Source organism: Pan paniscus, chromosome 8, assembly GCF_029289425.2.
Source record: "Pan paniscus chromosome 8, NHGRI_mPanPan1-v2.0_pri, whole genome shotgun sequence".
In the NCBI taxonomy this organism is placed as follows: Eukaryota; Metazoa; Chordata; class Mammalia; order Primates; family Hominidae; genus Pan; species Pan paniscus.
In genome coordinates this window covers 42,683,243-42,705,824 of record NC_073257.2, presented here as the reverse complement: position 1 = coordinate 42,705,824, position 22,582 = coordinate 42,683,243, and the positions used below count along the sequence as shown (strand labels likewise).

General features: G+C 45.6%; 1 protein-coding gene across 7 annotated transcripts in view; it reads left to right on the top strand.

Annotated features, from left to right (window-relative positions):
* The window catches only part of JCAD (junctional cadherin 5 associated), a 102,575-nt gene extending 80,381 nt beyond the window's left edge, over positions 1–22,194 (top strand). For all 7 annotated transcript variants that reach the window (XM_055092574.2, XM_055092575.2, XM_055092573.2 and 4 more), the window contains 2 exons: positions 5,180–8,925; positions 17,086–22,194. In XM_055092574.2, coding sequence (XP_054948549.1) covers positions 5,180–8,925; positions 17,086–17,120 — 3,781 coding nt within the window. In that variant the 3' untranslated portion in view covers positions 17,121–22,194. The remainder of the gene's footprint in view (positions 1–5,179; positions 8,926–17,085) is intronic.
* The last annotated feature ends 388 nt before the right edge of the window (positions 22,195–22,582 follow it).

Here is a 22,582-nt window from a genome sequence, read left to right as displayed (position 1 = left end):
TGGCACCTTGTGCAAACAGAAGGAAGTTTAACCCAAAATTCTTAGTTATTTTGGTTTGTTATATATGGCAGTTTTGACAAAGTTAAAGTGATAGTGTAATATTTTTGGGTGGAGAAGAAAACCAACCACGCTCCCTCTGTAGGAAGTGACAGGCTGTTTGTATTCTTGTCCTATTTCTGTCATTTTTTATCTGTCTTCTGATTATGCTCGTGGCGTGTACTTGCACAAGTAGCACCTTAGGATTTTAGCCCCTTCTCCAAGCACACTGTGAAACTCGATTATCAATTGAGAAAACGCGTCAAAGCCACACGGTACGGTTTCCTCCCTAAAGTCATGCAATCCAGGAAAGCGTTCACAGGACTGTCAGGAATGAGAACGGTGCTTCATAAAAGCCTACTCACCATCAGCCTAAGAGCAGAGGTAAGAGGGTAGATTGTTTCTGATGCAAAGCACCAACCGCATACTTCCTAATGATTTCTTTTAGCCTTTCACAGTGGGGTGTAACAATTGTAATGCCTTATTACATGGTAGTTTTTAAGTCTTGCCCTTGGATTTTCTATAGAGTCTGGGAGCCTATAGACAGTAGTTGCTGAAGACTTTTCAGTGGTTCATGTTCTACAGCATTTCTCAGGCTACTGATGGGCGGTCACACAGGAGTCCCCAGGGGAGGACTCTGTGGCTTCTGGAGCTGCAAGCCTGGCTCAGCTAAAGTGGGGAGGGAGGGAGGAAAGGGGCTATGCAGAGGGGCCAGTGGTGATGGCTTTCAAAATGACTAATCTGTGTCGAACCTGACCAGGAAGCCGTCTTCTCAGCATTCAAAACCCAAATGCTCAAAACATAATTTCAATGACAACAAAAGCAACACAGAAATTGTGACCTCCTACCGTGCCCGGTGTTAAGACAGTACAGGTCTTATACCACGTACAGGTCGTTAACACAGAAGCATTGAGGCTGCTCAGTGGCAAATGTCTTACCTCAGATTGATTTTGGATATTTTCTGGTTTTCCAGCCCATAACTAAGCTTTGCTGTAAATGACTGCCTAACAAGTTATCAGGGGGTAGAAGTAGATACAGAATTATTGTTATTATCATTACTATTATTATTATTATTATTATTATTATTATTATTATTATTGAGATGGAGTCTTGCTCCGTCGCCCAGGCTGGAGTGCAGTGGCACGGTCTCAGCTCACTGCAACCTCCTCCTCCCGGGTTCAAGCGATTCTCCCACCTCAGCCTCCCGGGTAGCTAGGATTACAGATGCCCGCCACCACACCCGGCCGATTTTTATATTTTTAGTAGAGACAGGGTTTCACTATGTTGGCCAGGCTGGTCTCATACTTCTGACCTCAGGTGATCCACCCACCTCAGCCTCCAAAGCGCTAGGATGACAGGCATGAGCCACTGCGCCCGGCCTTGGATACAGAGTTTGAGGGGCTATCCTTACCTTTTAAGGCAAAGAGGTAATTCCAAAATAAGAATAGTAGCAATAAAAATAGAAGTTTTTACCAGGGCTCCTGCCCACAGCCTTCTGCCTCTGTGATTGGAAGGGCTCTCCTGCAGCCCAGGCCCCAGCAGGGACTCTTCCCAGGCTTCACGCACTGTTGCTGCATAGAACTGGTGGCCTTGCACCTCCCAGTTTCATATTGTGTTCACTCTGCTGTGCCACCAGCTGAAAAGCAGACTGTGTTGCTGGAATCATTCGAAACCACAAAATGTATAATAACACCTAAGCACATGGGGAAAAAGAAATCGACCTCGCTAGTAATCAAAGAAATGCAAATTAAAGTAGTGAGAAGTTATGGGGAAAAATAGTTGTAATAACTAGGGATGAAAAGTTTCAGCAAGACCGGCTCTCCTCTGCACGACAGGAGGGACTATAAATTGGATAGTTTATCTAAGGTCAGTTTGACAACATGCATCACACAACACCCCATGATCTACTCACTTCTTTTCTAAGGACTAACTCTAAATGATCTGAGACCTACATCACGTGTTTGTGAACAATAGTGTTTTTCAAAGTGTTTTAGAATAGAATCCACATCAATATCCAACACTGGTAAAGGGTTAAGTAAATCCCGTGTGTGTGAGGGAATACAATTCATCCATGAACATTAAGCACCTGAGGGGGTTTTCATTACACTGGAAGAAGTAAAATGCAGGGTTAATTGAGCATTTTAGGTTCACATTTCTTGGCTTAGAGCTCTTTGACAAATTCTTGCAGGCTGTGTAACTTGGGGAAATCATTTAACCTACCTGTGCCTCAGTTTTCTTATCTGTAAAAGCGGGAAGTAGTGGTAATTATAACGTTGAAATGAAATAATTCACTTGGCATGCTTAGCACCATGCATGGTACAGCATGGGTGCCCAGTAGATGTTAGTATTAAGCAAGTTACTTAACACCTGTGCCTCAGTTTCCTCCTCTGTAGAGTGGTAATGACAGTAGCTTCTACCTCAGAAGGATGTTGGTGAAGCTTAAATGAGTTAGTTTGCAGAAAGCACGTGGCTTGGACCTAGCACACAGCAACCACCGTGTAAGCAGCTGCTGCTGTTTGTGCTACAAGTGTCAGGAAATGTTCACATAATACCAGATACCTAGTAGAATACTCAGGCTGTTCAAAAATTCACATCCTCACACACACACACCGGTGAGAAGATATGTATCAAAGTAACCATCTCTGAGTAGAAAGAGTATAAGCAATTTTTGTTTTTTGTACTTTTTTATATTCTTCCAACATTCATTTTCAACAACGAATCCATTACTGTAATAATTTAAAAAGCAAACAGCTATCCTAGACTTGAAACATTTTTCAAGTCAGCCCGGCCCATGGTTAATCAAAACTGTTGAGTCCCCTGAACTTCCTTCCAGTTAATGGTTTTTCCCTATTACATGGCCCTAGTCTCTGATCATTCATGGGTAGTAGCTTAATATTTCTGCACATTATGTTCTTCAGATACTTTCCTTTGGTTGCATTAGAACTGTGATTCTGAACTCTCCCCACATGCTAGAGTCATTTGGGAGATTTTGAAATATACTGGCTCCTCATTAGACCAATTAAATCCAAATATTTGGAGATGGGCCCTGAGCTTTGGTATTTTTTAAAGGCTCACAAGGAAATCCTAATGTGTGGCCCAGTAGTGAACAACACCCTGCATTTGATACTACCATTTCCTGCCTTGCAGAGAGTTTCACCCCATGAACAGGGCTCCCCTCTTCCTCTAGACAATCTCAATGTAAGCCCTAGCAGTGTTTCCCAAAATTGAGGATAAGAATCCTCTGAAATGCTTGTTAAAAATACAGATGGGGCTGGGCGCAGTGGCTCACTCCTCTAATCCCAGCACTTTGGGAGGCCGAGGTGGGCGGAAGACTTGAGGTCAGGAGTTGGAGACCAGCCTGGCCAGCATAGTGAAACCTCGTCTCTACTAAAAATACAAAAATTAGCCGGGTGTGGTGGCAGGCGCCTGTAATCCCAGCTACTCGGGAGGCTGAGGCACAAGAATTGCTTGCACCCAGGAGGCGGAGGTGGCAATGAGCCGAGATTGTGCCACTGCACTCCAGCCTGGGCGAAAGCGAGACTCAGTCTCAAAAAAAAAAAAAAAAAAAAAATACAGATGGGCCAGGCATGGTGCTTCATGTCTGTAATCCCAACACATGAGGAGGCGGAGGTGGGAGGATTTCTTGAGGCCAGGAGATCAAGGCCAGACTGGACAACACAGCAAAACCCCATCTCTACAAAAACATCTTAAAAATTAGCAAGACATGATGGAGTGCCTGTAGTCAGTCCCAGCTACTTGGGAGGCTGAAGTGGAAGGATTGCTTGAGCCCAGGAGTTTGAGGCTGCAGTGAGCCATGATTACACCACTGCACCTAGCCTGGGTGATAGAGTGAGACCCTGTCTCAAAAATAAATATATAAATAAAAATATAAATACAAATGCCTGGGCCCTAACCCAGACCTACCAAGTCTGAACTTTCAGTGGGAGAGACTTGGTAATGTGTATATTTTACAAGCCCACTGGGTGATGCTTACCATCAGAGAGATGAGGGGACTCTGCTAGAGACATCTTTCTCAATCTTGGCTGCACACTGGGAATCTCCGGGGACACTTGGAGAATCTCGGATGCCTGATTGCCTCGCCCTCCATTTACCACCCACACGTCTTAAGATTGTAATGTAATGTGTCTAGGATACTGCCTGGCATCTGGATTTTTGAAGCCTTCCTGGATTCTAATGTGCAGTCAGGGTGAACAACCACCAGCAATGATGATTCTCAAAGTAAGGCCCTGGGACCAGCAGCATCAGCATCATCTGGGAACTTGCAGATTATAGAGCCCCTCTCCAGACCCGCCAGATGAGAAGCTGGGGATGGGACCCAGCAATCTCTCTCTTAGCAATTCCAGGACTCAGTGATTCTGATTCTCAATAAAGTTTCAGAACCCTTGCTTAAAAACAGTGTTTTTAAAAGCAGGTTCCCAGATTCCCTCCCAGAGATTGCACAGGAGGTCTGGACTGAGCCGGCAATATGCTGCAAGTGGTCCAAGACCACACCTTGAGAAATACTACTGAACAGTTAACCCTTGTTCCCTTGGGCATTTTTTTTTCCTTATGAGGCAGGGTCTCACCGCTGCCCGGGCCGGAGTGCAGTGGCGCAATCACAGCTCACTGCAGCCTCGAACTCCTGGGCTCAAGCAATTCTTCTACCTCATCCTCTGGAGTTGCTGAGACAGGTGGGCACTACCATGCCTGGCTGATTTTTAAATTTTGTGTAGAGACAGGGTCTTACTATGTTGCACAGGCTGGTCTCAAACTCCTGGCCTCAAGAGATTCTCCCAGCTTGGCCTCCCAATGTGTTGGGATTACAGGCATAAGCCACGGTGCCCGGCCTTCCACCAGACATTTTAATGTTTATAAGGACCTTGACATCTCTGGAGTACGCCCAACATCCCTGTATTCTTGTGGGCTGCCCACTGCTGCCCCTTCTTGGCCCTTGATGCCAAAACACGTGGCTGTCTTCCAACCATAATTAATGGGATATGTTTTCTTTCAAGCTGGCAAGTACTGTGGCTGGGAACCAAGTTTTCAAAGTTGCTGACCTGAGTTTGACTTCGAATGCCAGTCACAGAAGCAGATGAAGACATGTTTCTTCTGTGCCTAACGTCTGTGACTCTTTGTTTTGTAGGTTTTGTAATCAACCCCCCTCAGCATGGTCCTCTCATCCCCCGACTGGTAGCGACCAAGCCTACCGGAGAAGAGGACGGCAAGAAGCCAGGAGCCAGAAGCCGAGGGAGCACGAAAACCTGGAGGCCAGAGGAATGGCCCAAGCCCACAGCCTGCCTGTCCACGTGAGGGAGGGTCCATGGGAAGTTGGAGGAAGGTCAGAGCATGTGATGAAGAAGCCGGTTTGGGAAGAAGAATTGAGAATGTCAGGTCCTGCCAAGTGGCAGAACGTCAGCCTGGAAAGCTGGAACCAGCCAAGGAAATTAGGGAGGCAGATGTCTGATGGGGATGGGGAGAGACTGTTTCAAGACCTGTACCCATTCATTCAAGGAGAACATGTGTTGAATTCTCAAAACAAAGGGAAGTCTCGCTCACTGCCTAGAGTTCTTTCCCCCGAGAGCCTGAGTTGCACGGAAATTCCCATTCCATTAAATGAAAGACATTCACCTAAAATGCCACCGTATCCTCCCACTTGCGCACCAAATTTGGACTCCACGAGGAATTCTGAGAAGAGTGGCTGCTCAGCCCCATTTCCCCGGCCTAAGTTTGGGAGGCCCCTCAAGCCCCCATCTTACAGCTCGCACCAGCAGTCTAGGGGAGGAGCGGACAGCAGTGACTCTCAGGACAGCCAGCAGATGGATGCCTATGTCCCCAGGCATGAGCTCTGCCTGTCAGACCCTGGATTGGAACCTCCAGTGTACGTGCCTCCGCCCTCATACAGATCGCCCCCGCAGAACATCCCAAACCCCTACTTGGAAGACACGGTGCCCATAAATGTGTGTGGCGGTCACAGTCAACAGCAGTCTCCGACCGAGAAGGCTGGGGCCAGCGGTCAGCCTCCTTCAGGCCCCCCTGGAACTGGGAATGAGTATGGTGTGAGCCCCCGCTTGCCTCAGGGGCTCCCTGCACATCCCCGACCCGTCACTGCCTACGACGGCTTCGTTCAGTACATTCCCTTTGATGATCCACGGTTACGACATTTTAAACTAGCTCAGCCCCAGGGTTTCTGTGAAGACATAAAGCTTGACGATAAATCATATAACTCCAGTCCTGTCACTGCCCAAGAGCCGGCTCATGGAGGAATGCAGCCTGATGGTGCCATTTGGAATCCACAGAGCTTAATACCCCCGTCGGGGGATGAGAGAGGCCTGGTCTTGGCCGATGCCAGCCCCCGGTGGCTGTGGGGCCAGCCCCCTGGGGATGGGGAAAACAGTGGCCTCCCCAACCAGAGAGACCGCTGTGTGGCAAGGGGACAGTGGCCTGATGTGAGAGGCAGCCAGCACGGGCACACTGGAAGACAAGTTTCCTCCCCATACTCACAGGGCGAGAGCACCTGCGAAACTCAAACCAAGCTCAAAAAGTTCCAAACTGGGACTCGGACCAAGAAAAGTTCAAAGAAAAAAATGAACGAGACTATATTTTGCTTGGTTTCTATCCCAGTGAAATCAGAATCACATCTGCCAGATAGAGATATGGACAACAATGACTTAAAGCCCAGTGCTGATCAAAAGAATGGGTCTGATAAGAGCCCGGCTCTGCAAGAACAGAGTCTGCTGAGCATGTCTTCCACCGACCTGGAGCTGCAGGCCCTCACAGGAAGCATGGGTGGGAGAACGGAGTTCCAAAAACAAGATCTAGGGGAACCAGAAGAAGACAGACAAACAAATGACCTCAGTTTCATCCACCTTACAAAGCACAGCGAACTCAAGCATTCTGGCTCTTGGCCAGGGCACCGGTACAGAGATCAGCAAACACAAACCAGTTTCTCCGAGGAGTCCCAAAGTTCGCAGCTGCTCCCTGGTGCAAAGCTGGGAGGGCCGAGTCGTGCAGCATTGAGTCCAAAATGTTCAGACCCTGCTGCCTCCGCAGCTCAGACGCACACAGCATTCCCTACCGGTGATCACAAACAGAGGCCAAGTGCCCGTAACCTGAAAGGTCACAGGTCCCTCAGCCCATCCAGCAACAGTGCGTTCTCAAGGACTTCCTTGTCCGTGGACCAGGCACCGACGCCAAAAGCAGGCCGAAGTCAGCCCTGCGTGGATGTCCACGGGCTTGGAGCCCACCCTGGGCCTAAGCGGGAGGTGGTGAAGGGGGAGCCCACGGGCCCTTGCAACAGTAAACAACTCTTTGGGCAGTTTCTCCTGAAACCGGTCAGCCGTCGTCCCTGGGATTTGATCAGTCAGTTAGAAAGTTTTAACAAGGAGCTCCAGGAAGAGGAAGAAAGCAGCAGTAGCAGCAGCAGCAGCAGCAGCAGTGAGGAGAGTGAGGCGGAGCCGCAGCAGGAGAACCGTGCTCACTGCAGACAGGAGGATGTGGGCTTCCGCGGAAACAGCCCGGAAATGAGGGTTGAGCCACAGCCGAGGATGTGGGTGCCGGAGAGCCCTGTGTGTAGGTCGGGAAGAGGTAAGAGTAAGTCTGAGAGCTGGAGTGAGGAGCTGCAGCCTGGCCACCCACGTGCCTGGCCTCCATCCCCGGGCCGCTTTCGCCTGGAAGAAGGTGGCGGTGCAGATGGAAGCACGAGTGCAGAGAAGAGACACCTGGAGGTTAGCAACGGAATGGACGAGCTGGCAGGTAGCCCATTTCCTGTGACGAGAATGTCTTCAAGATCAAGTGACGCAAAACCACTGCCCACGTCCTATCCAGCTGAACCTAGGGAGCCCCAGGAAAGTCCGAAAATCACCAGTGCTTTCAGCTCTGTGAAACCAAGTGAAGCGGTCCCTCGGAAGTTTGACAGTGGTGGAGAGAGGGCGGCAGGGCTCCCACTGTCCCTGTCTAACAAGAACCGAGGGCTCTCAGCTCCAGACTTACGGTCTGTGGGGCTCACTCCTGGGCAAGAACAGGGTGCCAGTGAGCTAGAGGGGTCTTTGGGTGAAGCGAGCACAATAGAAATCCCCCCAGGTGAGTCCTTGCAAGCCAGGGCTGCAAGGATCCTGGGCATTGAGGTGGCGGTGGAGTCCCTCCTGCCGGGCACCCGGAGAGCGGGACAGAACCAGCCTGCTGAGCCCGATGCAAGTGCCTGCACCCCAGAGTCCCCCCAGGAAGAGTTGCCATCTCGCCCAGCACCGGCAGATGTCCCCAGGGTGTCCAGTGATGCCTTTTATGGCAGGAGGAAGTGCGGCTGGACCAAGAGCCCTCTCTTTGTAGGGGACAGGGACAGTGCCAGGCGGGCTCCTCAGGCTTTTGAGCACTCAGATGTGGACGGGGTTGTCACCAGCACAGACCCTGTCCCTGAGCCTGAGCCCAGCCCCTTGGAGTCCAAGTTCTTCGAACAAAAGGATGTGGAAACAAAACCACCCTTCAGGTCCACTTTGTTCCATTTTGTAGAAAGAACCCCAAGTGTGGCAGGCTCTGAAAAGAGACTTAGAAGCCCTTCCAAAGTGATTGAAAGTTTACAAGAGAAACTGGCCTCCCCGCCTAGGAGAGCAGACCCTGACCGCCTGATGAGAATGAAAGAGGTGAGCTCAGTGTCACGGATGAGAGTCCTGAGCTTCAGGAATGCCGACTCCCAGGAGGACGCCGAGGAATTGAAGGCCACCACAAGGGGCCAGGCTGGGCTCCCGGGAGGCCTTGTGTCTCCTGGCAGTGGGGACCGGGCCCAGAGATTGGGCCACTCACTCTCTGTCTCCAAGGACAGCATCTCCAGGGAAGAGAAGGAGCATCCGGCAGCACAAAAGGAGAAGAGCATGGATCAAGACTTCTGGTGCCCAGGTGAGGAATCAGGCAGACAGGCAGGTGCTCAGTATACATTTGGAGTTTTTAGTCAGTACAAAATACCAGGTTGGTGGATAATGTAAATCTGCATATTCAGAAAAGATCAAGTTGACCCTGGGAATCGTTTTATCGAAAGATTCCTCATTTTCGAAGAATTATCCAGAAGCCATCTTTAAAATTCAAGATCTTGCAGTATATTTTATTTTTTTGAGATAGTATCTCACTCTGTCGCCTGGCTGGAGTGCAGTTGTGCAATCTCTGCTCACTGCAACCTCCGCTGCTTCCTGGGCTCAAGCGATCCTCCCACCTCAGCCTCCTGAGTAGCTGGGGCCACAGGCATGCACCACCATTTCCAGCTAATTTTTTAATTTTTTTATAGAGACGAGATCCCACTATGTTACTCAGGCTGGTCTCGAACTCCTGAGCTCAGGTGATCAGAAGAAGAGTTGAGATAAATGTCAAAAGATCCACATCATAAGCCATGGACTGGAAGGGACCTTCTGTCATGTAATCTAAGCCTTTTCTCCCTCCCCTCCCCTCCCTCCCCTTCCCATTTTTTTCTTTTTGAGACAGAGTCTCACTCTGTTCCCCAGGCTGGAGTACAGTGGCACGATCTCGGCTCACTGCAACCTCCGCCTCCTGGGTGCAAGCGATTCTCCTACCTCAGACTCCTGAGTAGCTGGGACTACAGGCGCGTGTCACCAGGCCCAGTTTATTTTTGTATTTTTAGTAGAGATGGGGTTTCGCCATATTGGCCAAGCTGGTCTTGAACTCCTGACCTCAGGTGATCCGCCCACCTTGGCCTCCCAAAGTGCCAGGATTACAGGCGTGAACCACTGAGCCCGGCCCAGTCCAAGCCTTTTACAGTAAGGGGAAAAGAAAAACTTGGTCCCTACGAGTTGAGTTAGAGGAATGCTCTCTCCTGAGCTGGGCCCTTCCCTCTTCCTACCCAGTCTCCAGCAGGTGGTTCTGCTCCTCCCACCCCTTTCTATTTTCTGTTTTGAAACCCAAGAATTTGAAGCAGATAGAAAAGAGCCGTTGTTTCAGTTGGAAGTAGTCAGAGATTTCTATTGAACAAAAAAATGTAGGGCTGGGTGCGGTGGCTCAAGCCTGTAATCCCAGCACTTTGGGAGGCCGAGGCGGGTGGATCACGAGGTCAGGAGATCAAGACCATCCTGGCTAACCCGGTGAAACTCCGTCTCTACTGAAAATACAAAAAATTAGCCGGGCGTGGCGGTGGGCGCCTGTAGTCTCAGCTACTCGAGAGGCTGAGGCAGGAGAATGGCGTGAACCCGGGAGGCGGAGCTTGTGGTGAGCCGAGATTGTGCCACTGCACTCCAGCCTGGGCGACAGAGCAAGACTCCGTCTCAAAAAAAAAAAAAAAATGTACATGGGCACTCTCAAGTTTCCCCCAAATACAGTGGGATTCTTAGGGGTGTTAGCCAGTGTTGCTTCTCTGCTCCTTATGCAAAACACATGATTGAAATAATCCTTCGTCGGGGCCCCTTGGATCCTGTAGTTGGACAAGCTGGGCCTTTGCAGTGGTAGAGAATACTGAGAATGTGAAGGCTTTGCCATTATGGTGGAAAAAGGGTTACCTGCCCATTTTTTGAGCTGTCTGGATTTATTGTAGCCTTCAGCGTAATTCCTCTGCAGTCCCCCTTCCTCCTCAAAAAATATGCCCACTAGACTTTAAGGTTAGTTAAAACTTGTCATAGACTTCTAAAGCAAGTTTTCTTCATCTGTAAAATCAGGATGATTTTCTCAGTCCTACATCTTCCTGAAAATTGTAAGGAGTTTAAAATAAGACAAATAAATCCTGTTGTAATACAATACCAGTTGGTCCATATTTCTGTGTCTCAGTTCATGGACACCTATTTCAGGGAGGTTTTTTGTTTTGTTTTGTTTGAGACAGAGTCTCACTCTGTGGCCCAGGCTGGAGTGCAGTGGCATGATCATAGCTCCCTGTAGCCTTGAACTCCTAGGCTCAAGCGATTGTCCTGCCTCAGCCTCCCAAGTAGCTGGGACTACAGGCATGCATCATCACACTCAGCTATTTTTTTAGTTATTTGTAGAGATGAGGTCTTGCCTACACTGCTCAGGTTGGTCTTGAATTCTTGGCCTCAAGCAATCCTCCTGCCTCAATTATGGTGCCCAGTCCAGGGAGTATTTGATAACACAAAATTTCCAGTTCAGAAAAGCACTCCTTCAATTTTTAACTTGACTATTTAGCGTGAGAAGGTCCAGTAGGTATCTAAAAACACCCAGGTAATGCAAATTTTAATTTTAGCCAGTTATTAACAACACTTCCCTCGTGACGTTTTTGGGTTTTTTTTTTTAACCACTGCTACTAACAAGCAGAAAATTTAATTATGTTTTTCTCCTCTCCATCTGATGCATTTGCTAATATATGATAAAATGGCCAAAAATCTGCAGGCAGAGAGCCACTCATGTTGACAGCTTCCTCGGGCATTTTCAAGTACAGTCATGCGTCGCTTAATGGGGCTGCACTCTGAGAAATGCATCATTAGCAGTTTTGTCATTGTGTGAACACCATAGAGAGTGCACTTCTACAAACCTAGATGGTAGAATCTACTACACACCTAGTCTTCATGGTAGAGCCTATTGGTCCCAGGCTGCAAACCTGTACAGCCTGTTACTGTATGGAATACTGCAGGCAATTGTAACGCAATGGTAAGCATTTGTATATCTAAACATATCTAAAGAAAAGGTACAGGCTGTGCGTGGTGGCTCATGCCTGTAGTCCCAGCACTTTGGGAGGCTGAGGTGGGTGGATCACTTGAGGTCAGGAGTTCAAGACTGGCGTGGCCAACGTGGTGAAAACCTGTCTCTACTAAAAATACAAAAATTAGCTGGGTGTAATGGCAGGCACCTGTAATCCCAATTACTTGGGAGGCTGAGGCAGGAGAATTGCTTAAACCCGGGAGGCAGAGGTTACAGTGAGCTGAGATCGCGCCATTGCACTCCAGCCTCAGCAACAAGAGTGAAACTCCATCTCCAAAAAAACAAAAAGAAAAGGCACAGTAAAAATATGGCATAAAATATTAAAAAAAAAGAAAGGACCACTTTTGTAGGGCACTTACCATGAATGGAGCTTGCAGGACTGGAAGTGGCTCTGGGCAAGTCAGTGAGTGAGTGGTGACCGAATGTGAAGGCCTAGAAAATTCCTCTACACTACTGTAGACTTTATAAACCCTGTACACTTAGGCTACACCACATTTGTTTAAAAATTGATTGCACTATGACATGACATCACTAGATGACAGTAATGTTTCAGCTTCATTATTATCTTATGGGACCACTGTCATCTATGTGGCCCGTCATTGACCAAGATGTTGTTCTGTGGCGCATGACCATAATCGGAGGGGAGAGCACCATTAGGGACAATATCTTACATTTGTTTTGCTCAGGTGGCCCCCTATGGGCCTTTCATGTGATGGTCACCAGGCCTCAATATTCAAAACCACTCGTCTTGAGAGCAACTGAGGTCATATGATGGAGGTAGTAATACTTTTGATGTATGTCCACTTTTCCGCTCACTGTTGCTTCACAAGTTAGAGTGAAGCCTTGTTGTTATGTCAGTGAGAAGCGCTTGGACTTTGCTTTCCTTTTGATGTATGTAATCATTTTAAACATAAGAATCCTCATCTCTTCCCCACTGCACTGCTGCCCCCATGACCCCAGCATGCTAGAACTGCTTCATTGCTCCTAAATTTGTAGCCCATTTAAATTCAAGCATCTGTTCTGGCACTGTAACACAAGGCCATGCCATGTCTATCCGCACCACCCCGCCCTACACACACACCCTTGTGCCGTGCCTGTCGTATCATCAAGTGTCTTGAGATTAAAGTTGGTCGTTTCAGCTCACATGTCTTTAGTGGTCTTTCATGCCTCTGGTTAAGAAATCAACAGCCCAAAACCAGTTCGGGTCACAGACTCCCATCTTTGCTGGATGACTGATGCTCCAATTCGGAAGTGTCATCCCAGGCATTGATCGTACACAGAACCTCCTGGTTCCATCATCCTCTGTTGCAAACTCTGTTAATATGAGTCCAGGGGAAGAATGAGAAGAGATATCTGCGTGAGGCCCAAAATGAGGGAAATCGGGGAAGGCTTCATGATACCAGATCATGCCATGAGAAGGCTGGATGTTGGCACATCTCTGAGGGCGTTAATGTGTGAAATACCCACCAGGACAGTCCTCAGTGAGTTGTCCTCAGCTGAAATGGAGCCCACAGGAAACAGGATTCTAAATTCTCCAGGTAACCACCCTACCCTCTAGACCTGTGCTGTCCGATATTGTAGCCGCTCATCACATACAGCTACTGGGCACTTGAAATATGGCTCATGCAAATTGAGATGTGCTGTAAGTGTAAGATACACACCAGATTCCAAAGACTTAGTACAAAAAAAGAATCTAAAATGTCTCAATAATTTTTATATGGTTACATGTTGAAATGATATTTTGAATATGTTTGGTGAAATACAGTATTAAAATTAATTTCACCTGTTTATTTTTATGTGTTTCAACATAGCTACTAGAACATTTAAAATAATGATGGTTGGGCATGGCGGCTCATGATTGTAATCCCAGTACTTTCGGAGGCAGAGGTGGGAGGATCATCTGAGCCCAAAACCAGCCTGGGCAACATAGCGAGACCCCTATCTCTACAAAAACTGAAAAACAAAATTAGGCTTGGTAGTGCATGTCTGTAGTCCCAACTACTTGGGAGGCTGAGGGAGGAGGATCACTTGAGTCCAGGAGTTTGAGGCTGCAGTGAGCTGTGATTGTGCCACTGTACTCTAGCTTGGGTGACAGAGTGAGACCCTGTCTCTAAAAAATAAAGTAATGTTTTGTGGCCCACGTTATAATTTTACTGGACCTGGATAGTCCATGAGCTGAAGAAAGAGCCCAGGGGACTGTGGGCAGCAGGTGTGTCCTGTGGAGGTGTCTCTAGTGTGCCTGGCACAAAAGACCACTAAAAAGGTGTGAGCTGAAATGACCATCTGTAATCTAAAGACACTTGATGGTAGGTACAACACAGCACAGATAATAAGGGTCTCGAAGGGTGTGTGTGTTGGGTGGGGTGGTACAGACAGACATGGCATGGCCTGTTCAGTGCCTAGCGTTATGTAATGTGAGGCTTAGCCTGGAAGAAACTAAGCATCTTAATAACAGGTGCTCCCACTAGCCGAAGTGTGACTTCCACACGTTCTCATAATTTCATGACCGCACACCTTATTCTCAATGGAGGAAAAGACACCTTTGCTCACAGGAGGACCCTCTCAGAATGTGAACACTCTGAGGCTGATTGAGCGCAGAAATGAAGCACCCAGCTATTAATGTCTTATATTGTTTCATGGATGTTGTTAAGCATCAACAGTCAGAAAGAATTTATGTGAACTCCCCTTCCTTTTAGCCAGATTATCCCTGCGTGCAGCTGATGATGTTTGAGCAAACTTCTTTTCCTAAATGCCGAGACTGTCCCATCTGGTTAGCAATGTAGGGCTTTAAGTACTCTGAATGCTGTCTCAGTCATCACAGTCGTGATACCTGTTGTATCATACATCTGTCTCAGCCAGGTTGAAAAGGAGTGAGGAGGATGTGTAAGACGTTTTGCTGCTGGAAAAATTGGAATGTCTATGGCCTTTTTAATGCACAGTTGTCCAGATGGATTTCAGAAAAGATTGTTTTTCACTTGTCTTTTTCTTTTTCTTTTTTTTTTTTTTTGAGACCGAGTCTCACTCTGTTGACCAAGCTGGAGTGCAGTGGTGCGATCTCAGCTCACTGCCACCTCCACCTCCCAGGTTCAAATGATTCTCGTGCCTCAGCCTCCCGAGTAGCTAGAACTACAGGCATGTACCACCACACCTGGCTAATTTTTGTATTTTTAGTAGAGATGGGGTTTCGCCATGTTGGCCAGGCTTGTCTCCAACTCGACCTCAGGTGATTCACCTGTCTTGGCCTCCTAAAGTGTTGGGATTACAGGCATGAGCCACCTTGCCCGGCCAAAAGATTGTTTTTCTAACTTTTTAGATACTTCCAGATTTCTTTTTTTTTTTTTTTTTTAAGTGAATCACCTTTTTTGACCATGCTGAGACTTGCTATTTTTTTTCCTTTTTCTTTTTTTCCCAGCTTTATTGAAGCATGATTGACAAAAATTGCATATATTTAAGGTATAGAACATGGTGTTTTGATTCATCTATAGATTGTGAAATGAGTACCCCAGTCAAGGCAGTTAACATAGTCATCTTCTCTCATAGTTACCAGTTTTTTTGAGTGTGTGCTGAGAACATTTGAGATGTACTCTATTAGCAAATTCCAAGTGTACATGATGGCATTAGTAACTAAAGTCACCATCCTATGCACTCGGTCTCCAGTACTTACTCATCTTATAGCTTAGGGTTTGTACCCTTTGGCCAGTATTTCCTCTTTTCCTTCACTCCAGCCCCTGGCAACCACCCTTCTACTCTCTGTTACTGTGATTTCAACTTTTTTTTTTTTTTTTAATGATTCCACATATAGGTGAGATCATGCAGTATTTGTGTTTCTGTGTCTGGCTTTTTTGACTACCATAATGTCCTGAAGTTTCATCCATGTTGTTGTAAAATGGCAGGATTTGCTTATCTTTTAGGGCCGAATAATATCCCATTGTGTGTGTATATACAATTTCTTTTATTCTTTTTTTTTTTTTTTTTTTTTTTTTTGAGACAGAGTTTTGCTCTTGTTGCCCAGGCTGGAGTGCAATGGCGCCATCTCGGCTCACAGCAACCTCCGCCTCCTGGATTCAAGCGATTCTCTTGCCTCAGCCTCCCGAGTAGCTGGGATTACAGGCACGTACCACCATGCCTGGTTAATTTTTTGTGTTTTTAGTATAGATGGGGTTTTTGCATGTTGGTCAGGCTGGTCTTGAACTCCCAACCTCAGGTGATCCACCTGCCTCAGCCTCCCAAAGTGCTGGGATTACAGCCGTGAGCCACTGTGCCCGGCTATATAATTTCTTTATCCATACATCCAGTGATGAAAACCTCGATGATTAGGTAGTTTCCTATCTTGGCCATTGTAAATAATGCTGCAGTGAACTTGGCTATTGTAAATAATGCTGCAGTGCAGATATCTCTTCCATACTGATGTCCTTTCCTTTGGATACATACCCAGTCATGGGATTGCTGGATCATATGGTAGTTCTATTTGTAATTTTTTTGAGGAACTTCCATAATTTTCCATAATGGCTGTACTCCTTCCAGATTGCTTAGACATTTTCTCTTTAAAAATTAAGAACCCTTTGAGCTGCTATGGCAGGAAAATCTTACCACAGGAGGCGCACGCGTGAGCCTTAGGTTTGTCTGGGTTCCAGACAGACATCTGTGAATTGGAGGTTGTGGGACTTGGCAGCACCCAGCAGCAGCAGTAGTGGCAGTTTAGGATGATTGCTCTTTTGTATGGTGTCCCGTTTTAGAAATCCAGGTCATCTGGGCACAGATTGGGATTTTTCCATTGACGGCAGTAGAATGGATCAGTGCGTGAGGGGCCAGACTCGTACATACCTGTGTTAGAAGGCTCTAGAAGCCTTGCGCTGACAGGTGAGCATCCAGCCCTGGGGCTGCCTAGTGGTCAGTGGTGATGAGAGACAGAAAGCCTCTCTCTGCCAGCCAAGCAGTCAGGATTTGAGGATCCTCATGCCTTCAAGGGACAGTGTTTGATCACAAAGATGCGTTTTCTAAAGCAAGCTTTCTTTTGAGCTGTAATTTACCAAAAAAAAAAAGAAGAAGAAGAAGAAAGAAAGATAAGACATCTACCTTAATATCAGCCAAACACATCACTGCCAGTTTGGAAACATTGCGTTTAAAGTGAAGTATATTCCACGGTGAACAGGAAGGAGCCGTCGAAGTATTCAGCAGTTCATATTTTCCCATCTGTGTTTGGGTAATGACTATGCACAATTCTTTGAAAACAGCCTTTTTGACAAATAGTTTTTTACTCCTTAGTGAAAACATGATTGTTAAAATGTCTAAAAATTAACCTTTATACACTTGTAGATTTTGTTCCCTAGACAAATTTGTGGTCTAAGGATTAAACAGAAAATAGAGCAGTTGAATATACCACTAATTTTCTTTTCTTTTCTTATTTTACAGATTCCTATGACCCTAGCAGAGTGGAGAGGGTGTGATGAAATGCCGGTGGAGCTTGCATTCCGTTGCGAATTGAGTATTCTCAAGTAGCTGATAGATTTAGTCTATCAGCCCCACTTCCCCATGTAGAAGCTGGAAGCTGCTGAGTTTTTAGCGTCCTGATAACATTCTTTACCACTGCCACTAGGAAACTTGCCATCCTCTCAGAATTGCTTTGTGGCGATAAAGCGATCGTCCGTTGAAACCATCTGTTTTTATAGCATGAAGATTTAATGCCTATAATTAGGAAGGAGTTTTCACAGAAACCCTCCCTCATGACAGATTTGACCAAGCTGGTAAATAGTTTGGTGTTGCTCTCATTCTGGGTGAAGATTTCAATGTGGAAGATCTAGCAAATGCTTTGGAAAGGCCTGTGAATGGTGTGCTCCCCTGTGTCTCCATGGCCTGCAGTCCATGCTCTTGTGAAGGAGTTTGGGACACTGGCTGTTGCCCGGTGTTTCAGCACTTTCAGTTTAGGGGAAAAGTGAATCAATAGGTATGATCCATTTCTAATCAATTTGGCCTTCTGCTGCTGGAAGTAACTTTACTTATAAGTAACTTGCCATCAGAGAATAAAAGCAATATCTTTTAAGTTCCTGAAAAATTAAAACTTGTACTGTAATATACTAAGAGTATTATTTATCTGGCAGTGAAATATTTTGATCATTTGCAAACACGCCATTGTCTGCTTTGCACTCAGTATTATCTATTTTTATTTTCTGTATGGGTATTTAGAAATTCTTTATATGAAAAATAATTGCTGGTTTAAAATAGACCATTTTAACAAAGTGACTATATTTCTTTTTACGAAAATGCTATTTTTCTATGATGTAAACAATTGTTAGGCGGCAGATTTTTAAGGAAGTATTATTTTATTTAAGAGTCTGTATCCCTTTGTGTGAGAGGAACCCAAAGAGGGTTCACTTTTGCTTTAAAGCTCTGTCCCTTACCCATTGACAACTCTGCTACTTTTATTTTATCTTAGAAAATGTCAATATAGACATATCACAGGGTTAATAAAAGAAACTTTTCACAAAGATTTTTGTACAAGTGTAGCTGTCAGGTTATATTTGAAAATAACCCTCTCAAAACCAGCCAACATTGTCATGACAATTTTTGCTGCCGTATCAACTAGAATTACCAAAAAACATAGTTTTATCTTTGTATGTGTGTGGGGATCTACCCTGAGACCATGCTTTTCTTCCCACCCCGCCACCCCACCCCTTTAAAGAAATATGTATTTTTATCTAGAATGATCTTGAATTAGTCTCTGCATATTTTTAGAAAGTGCTTGGGGACATTATATATATGCCATTACAAAAGCATTATGAGGCCTATGTATTCTACTGTGTTTAATACTGCATTAACCTGCACAAAGTTTATGCATTTTTTTATGCATTTTTTTCCTTCTTTCTAAGTAAGGTATTCTTGACAACTAACATTCCCTAAATCATTTCCCCTCCCTCCCTCCCTTCCTTCCTTTCTTCCTTCCTTCTGTCCTCCCTCCCTTGCTACCTCTTGCCCTCCTTCCTTCACCCTGTCCTCCTTTTCCCTTTTATTTTTTCCCCTTCTCTTTCATTTTATTTTCTTTTAGAGAAACCACCTTATCTATTTTTAGACATTTCGAATTCCTAAAATGTGAACCGTTGGGTGATCTGTCCTTTGGCCCTAAAACGGCTGGCCGGGCTGTCCCGGCCTGTTCTCATCTGTACCGTATGATTTTATTTCATAATAACTTTATGTATTTGGACTGTAACAAAACAGAATCTAAGTCGCCCCAAAAAATCTTTCCAAGTCTTTTCAAAACACTTATCTGCAGTCCAGAATTCAGCTCTTATGAAAAGTGAGAGTGCACTCCAGTTTTCACAGCAGCAATAAGCGCGGGAAACAAAAAGATCCTCTTCCCAGGAAAAGTTGAGTGGGGAAGAGTTCAGACACTGTTGTAGCTGGTGAATCATTGAAGTCACCTGGTAGTACCAAATAAGGGCTGAGGTGCCTGGAGGTCTTTGTGGGGTCTTCCCTCTTTAAATGCAAACATAAGAAGGTATATGTGTATATACATTTATATACGTGCACGTGTATACTCGTACATGTATGCACACATACCCATACATGTATATGAACTCCGTTCTGATTTCCTCTGAAATTTTGTTGATACCATCTAAATACCTCTTTGAATCAAAATAACTTAATTTTAGCTCATTCCTCAAGAGAAAGAGAAGGATCCCCAAGGAAAAAAAACTGTTGTACCTTCTGTGATTCTCAAACCAAAATGTGATGCGCTTCTGTTTTGTTATCTTAAATTGTTGTATCATATCTTTCTGAAACCATTCTGAATTAAGTTGAAATTTTCAACATTTATACTTTAACTGTTCTAAATTTAAGCCTACATGTAAATCTTTTTTGGGGGGAAGGTAACTTGAAAAGTTTAACTTGAAAATTTGACCTTTAAACTTTCATATTCTAAGGTAAATAATAGCCTGTAACCAACAACAGCTTTCCCAGCGGTCTTGAATTTAACACTAATTGTTTAGTTATTGTTTCTATTTCTCATACATACATAACTTCGTTTTTTGTGGCTGGAAGAAAAAGTTTCTATATTTTGTATTTGTCTTTGTTCTTCTCATGCACACAATTTACTGTTGGTGTTTAATAATTTGGAGCTCATAAAATTAAAAGTTGTAATTTTGACCATTTGGGCTAAAAATTATATGAGGGATTACATATGCAATGGATTAGTATTTCTTGATTTGCAAAAGAAGGGAAAATGATGGTAATTTAGCTCAAATTGCCTTTCTTTGAAGAAAATTTCTGAATGACTGAAAACCAAATATCTATATTATCACTTTCAACCTCGTGTTTCTGCAAAGTACAGAAAAACTCCTCACTGACAGTGCACCCAGCCCCTGACTGGGTTTTCAGGATTATGTCCATGTGCATAACTGCTTGGATTTCTTCTTTTAAAGTCCCTAAAACATGAATCTGTTCTTTGAGATCCTGGTTTCCTTAGCAGAGTTGTAGGTTGCGGGTTTCATTCATGTGGAAATTCTAAGTAGAACTTTTGCTGCCCCATTTTACTGTTGGTGAAGGGCCGTTGTTAATGGAAGTTTACGTTTTAAAACTCAGATGACTCAGAAACCAGACTGTGATCATTTTTTGCAGCAGCAAAATGACTTATTCTGACAGCATCTCGGTTTGGGGCTTCTGAAGAAAAAGGATGAAGCTGATCTGTTGAAACAACTACTTTCCCAACTCGGAGGCAAAAGGGGCTGATGGAAGATAACATTCACCTACCATTTCATCTTGTGACCCCCGAAGATCACGTTTGCGTGTTCTGGCTGAGTTTTTTATTATTGTTTGTTTTAAGTGATTAAATAATACACAATTAAATGTCAGGATAGCATCTCTTACAAAGTGACCAGTGCAGCAGAATTGTCTTTCTATCCATATTTGAGCTTAGAGAAACATTTCCCATGTCCTAAGTTCTTAGAAGCAATTACTTTAGCGTTGGGGAGCGTTGTTCTACCAGACCCATTTGTGCAGGGGAGATGAAGCTTAAAAGACGGGATGTGGGGTGGGAGTGTGTTTCTTAAGCCGAAGCTGTTGCAGGCTGGGGGATTTTTGCATTTTCTTTTTGTTTTGTTTTTGACTGCAGATTCTGTACATCTGTCTGTGGGAGGAGAGTTGCTACTTAGGACAGGATTTAAGAGACACATTCCAGTGACCTTTAAGAATCTGCGTGGCGGGAGGTCCTTCTCCAGGAGTGTGGGTTGGTCCACTCTGGGACCCACCACGCTAAGAAGGGGGAGATGATAAAATAACATTAAAGGAAGAATGGCCTCCAGCCTGCAGGTTTTGTTGGAAAGAAATAAAAAGGGAGTCATTAAGACCATAAATTCAGATTGAGGCCTCTTGAAAAGGTTGATGTGGGCTAGCAACCTGCCCGTCGAAACAGTCCTTGGTTCATCAGCAGTGTGGGGAGGCAGCCAAGGCTCCTGCAGATTCCTGGCATCGACCTTGGAAAGCCTCTGCGATACTTGTGTGTACGAATACAGCAGAGGACAGGGAGGTCCTTGTTCTGTGGTCTCTGTTTAGTGACTGAAACTTAAACCCAAAGGCAAGCCCAGATTGTCTGGCCGTTCATCCCCATGCTTTGATAGGGGTTAGGAGGAACCCTTTCCGTATGAAAGACAGGCCCTACTAGGGCTTACAACCAAGCCAAAGGACCATCTCTTCTTTCTTCCACCTCCCTTCACCCCTGCCCCGCAGCAGAGCCGAGATGTGAGACATTCATTGTCATGGAGCAAGGAGACAAAGGCAAGTTCAAGTTGAGAAGCACATGGCAGCAAACAGAAATGAAAACCATATGTCCCAGCAAGGGGAAAAGCAGTCATTTCCAGATTATAAAAATCAATGAAGTACTCTCCACCTAGGTCAGCTGAAATTCGAGCCCTCACAGTCAGGCCTGTCAGAGAAGTTAAGCAGAAACATCTCAGGGGGACTTCTAAAATTTAGTGAAGACAAGACCTTGCAACTCCAAAGAAACTTTTTTTTCCCCCCCTTGAAACAGGGTCTTGCTCTGTTGCCCAGCCTGGAGTGCAGTGGTGCAGTCATGGCTCACTGCAGCCTCAAGCTCCTGGGCTCAAGCACTATCCCCACCTCAACCTCCTTAGTAGCTGGGACTACAGGTGCACACCACCATGCCCAGCTAACCACAGAAACTTTCATCTCTTCATTGTTTCTTTGGGCACCATTAATACCTAAGACAGGTAGAAAGGGTCCCAGAAAGACACCATTGGTAATGGCCGATTGCCGGCTGCAGTCATCGCCCCCAGATCAGGCTGGTACAGGATGCCTTAAGGTGATGAGAGGTGAGGGTGCATGAAGAATAATGAGCACAGGGAAGAGAGAAGCAGGACAAAGTAGCAGATAAAATGCCGGCAAAGCACAGATGAATGTCTTCAAGAAGCTCTTGTATTTCTCTGCACAATGTAAATATCCTTGCTATTTCAGGATGGCGGCTGGCCTGCTCAGTAACATACATGTTCCAAATAAAGATTTTGCATGAAAGTACCTATGTCCATTGTCTTTTACTGTGGGTGCAAGAGCTGCCCTAGAGGCTGGTTCCTGAAGGGCGGGCAGCAGGCTGCACGGGGAGCAGCTCAGATGGTGTGGGTAATGCAGGGACAGGTAGCCCACAGGGTTCCAGCACCTTTGGTCTCCACTGGGATTTCCCGGGAGTTAAAGCTCCTGTTTACATCTCCCCCAAGGCTTACTGACATTGTGGAAAGAGGCCTAGAGTTAATTTGGGAACTGGGTGTGAATATTGACTCTATCAATAACCATGTGACTTTGTACACATCACATCCCTGGCTTCTGTGTCCTCCCCAGCCTCTCCTACCAAAGGAACATAAGAATCCAATATATAGAGAACCTCCAGCACATTGTGGGTGTTGACTGC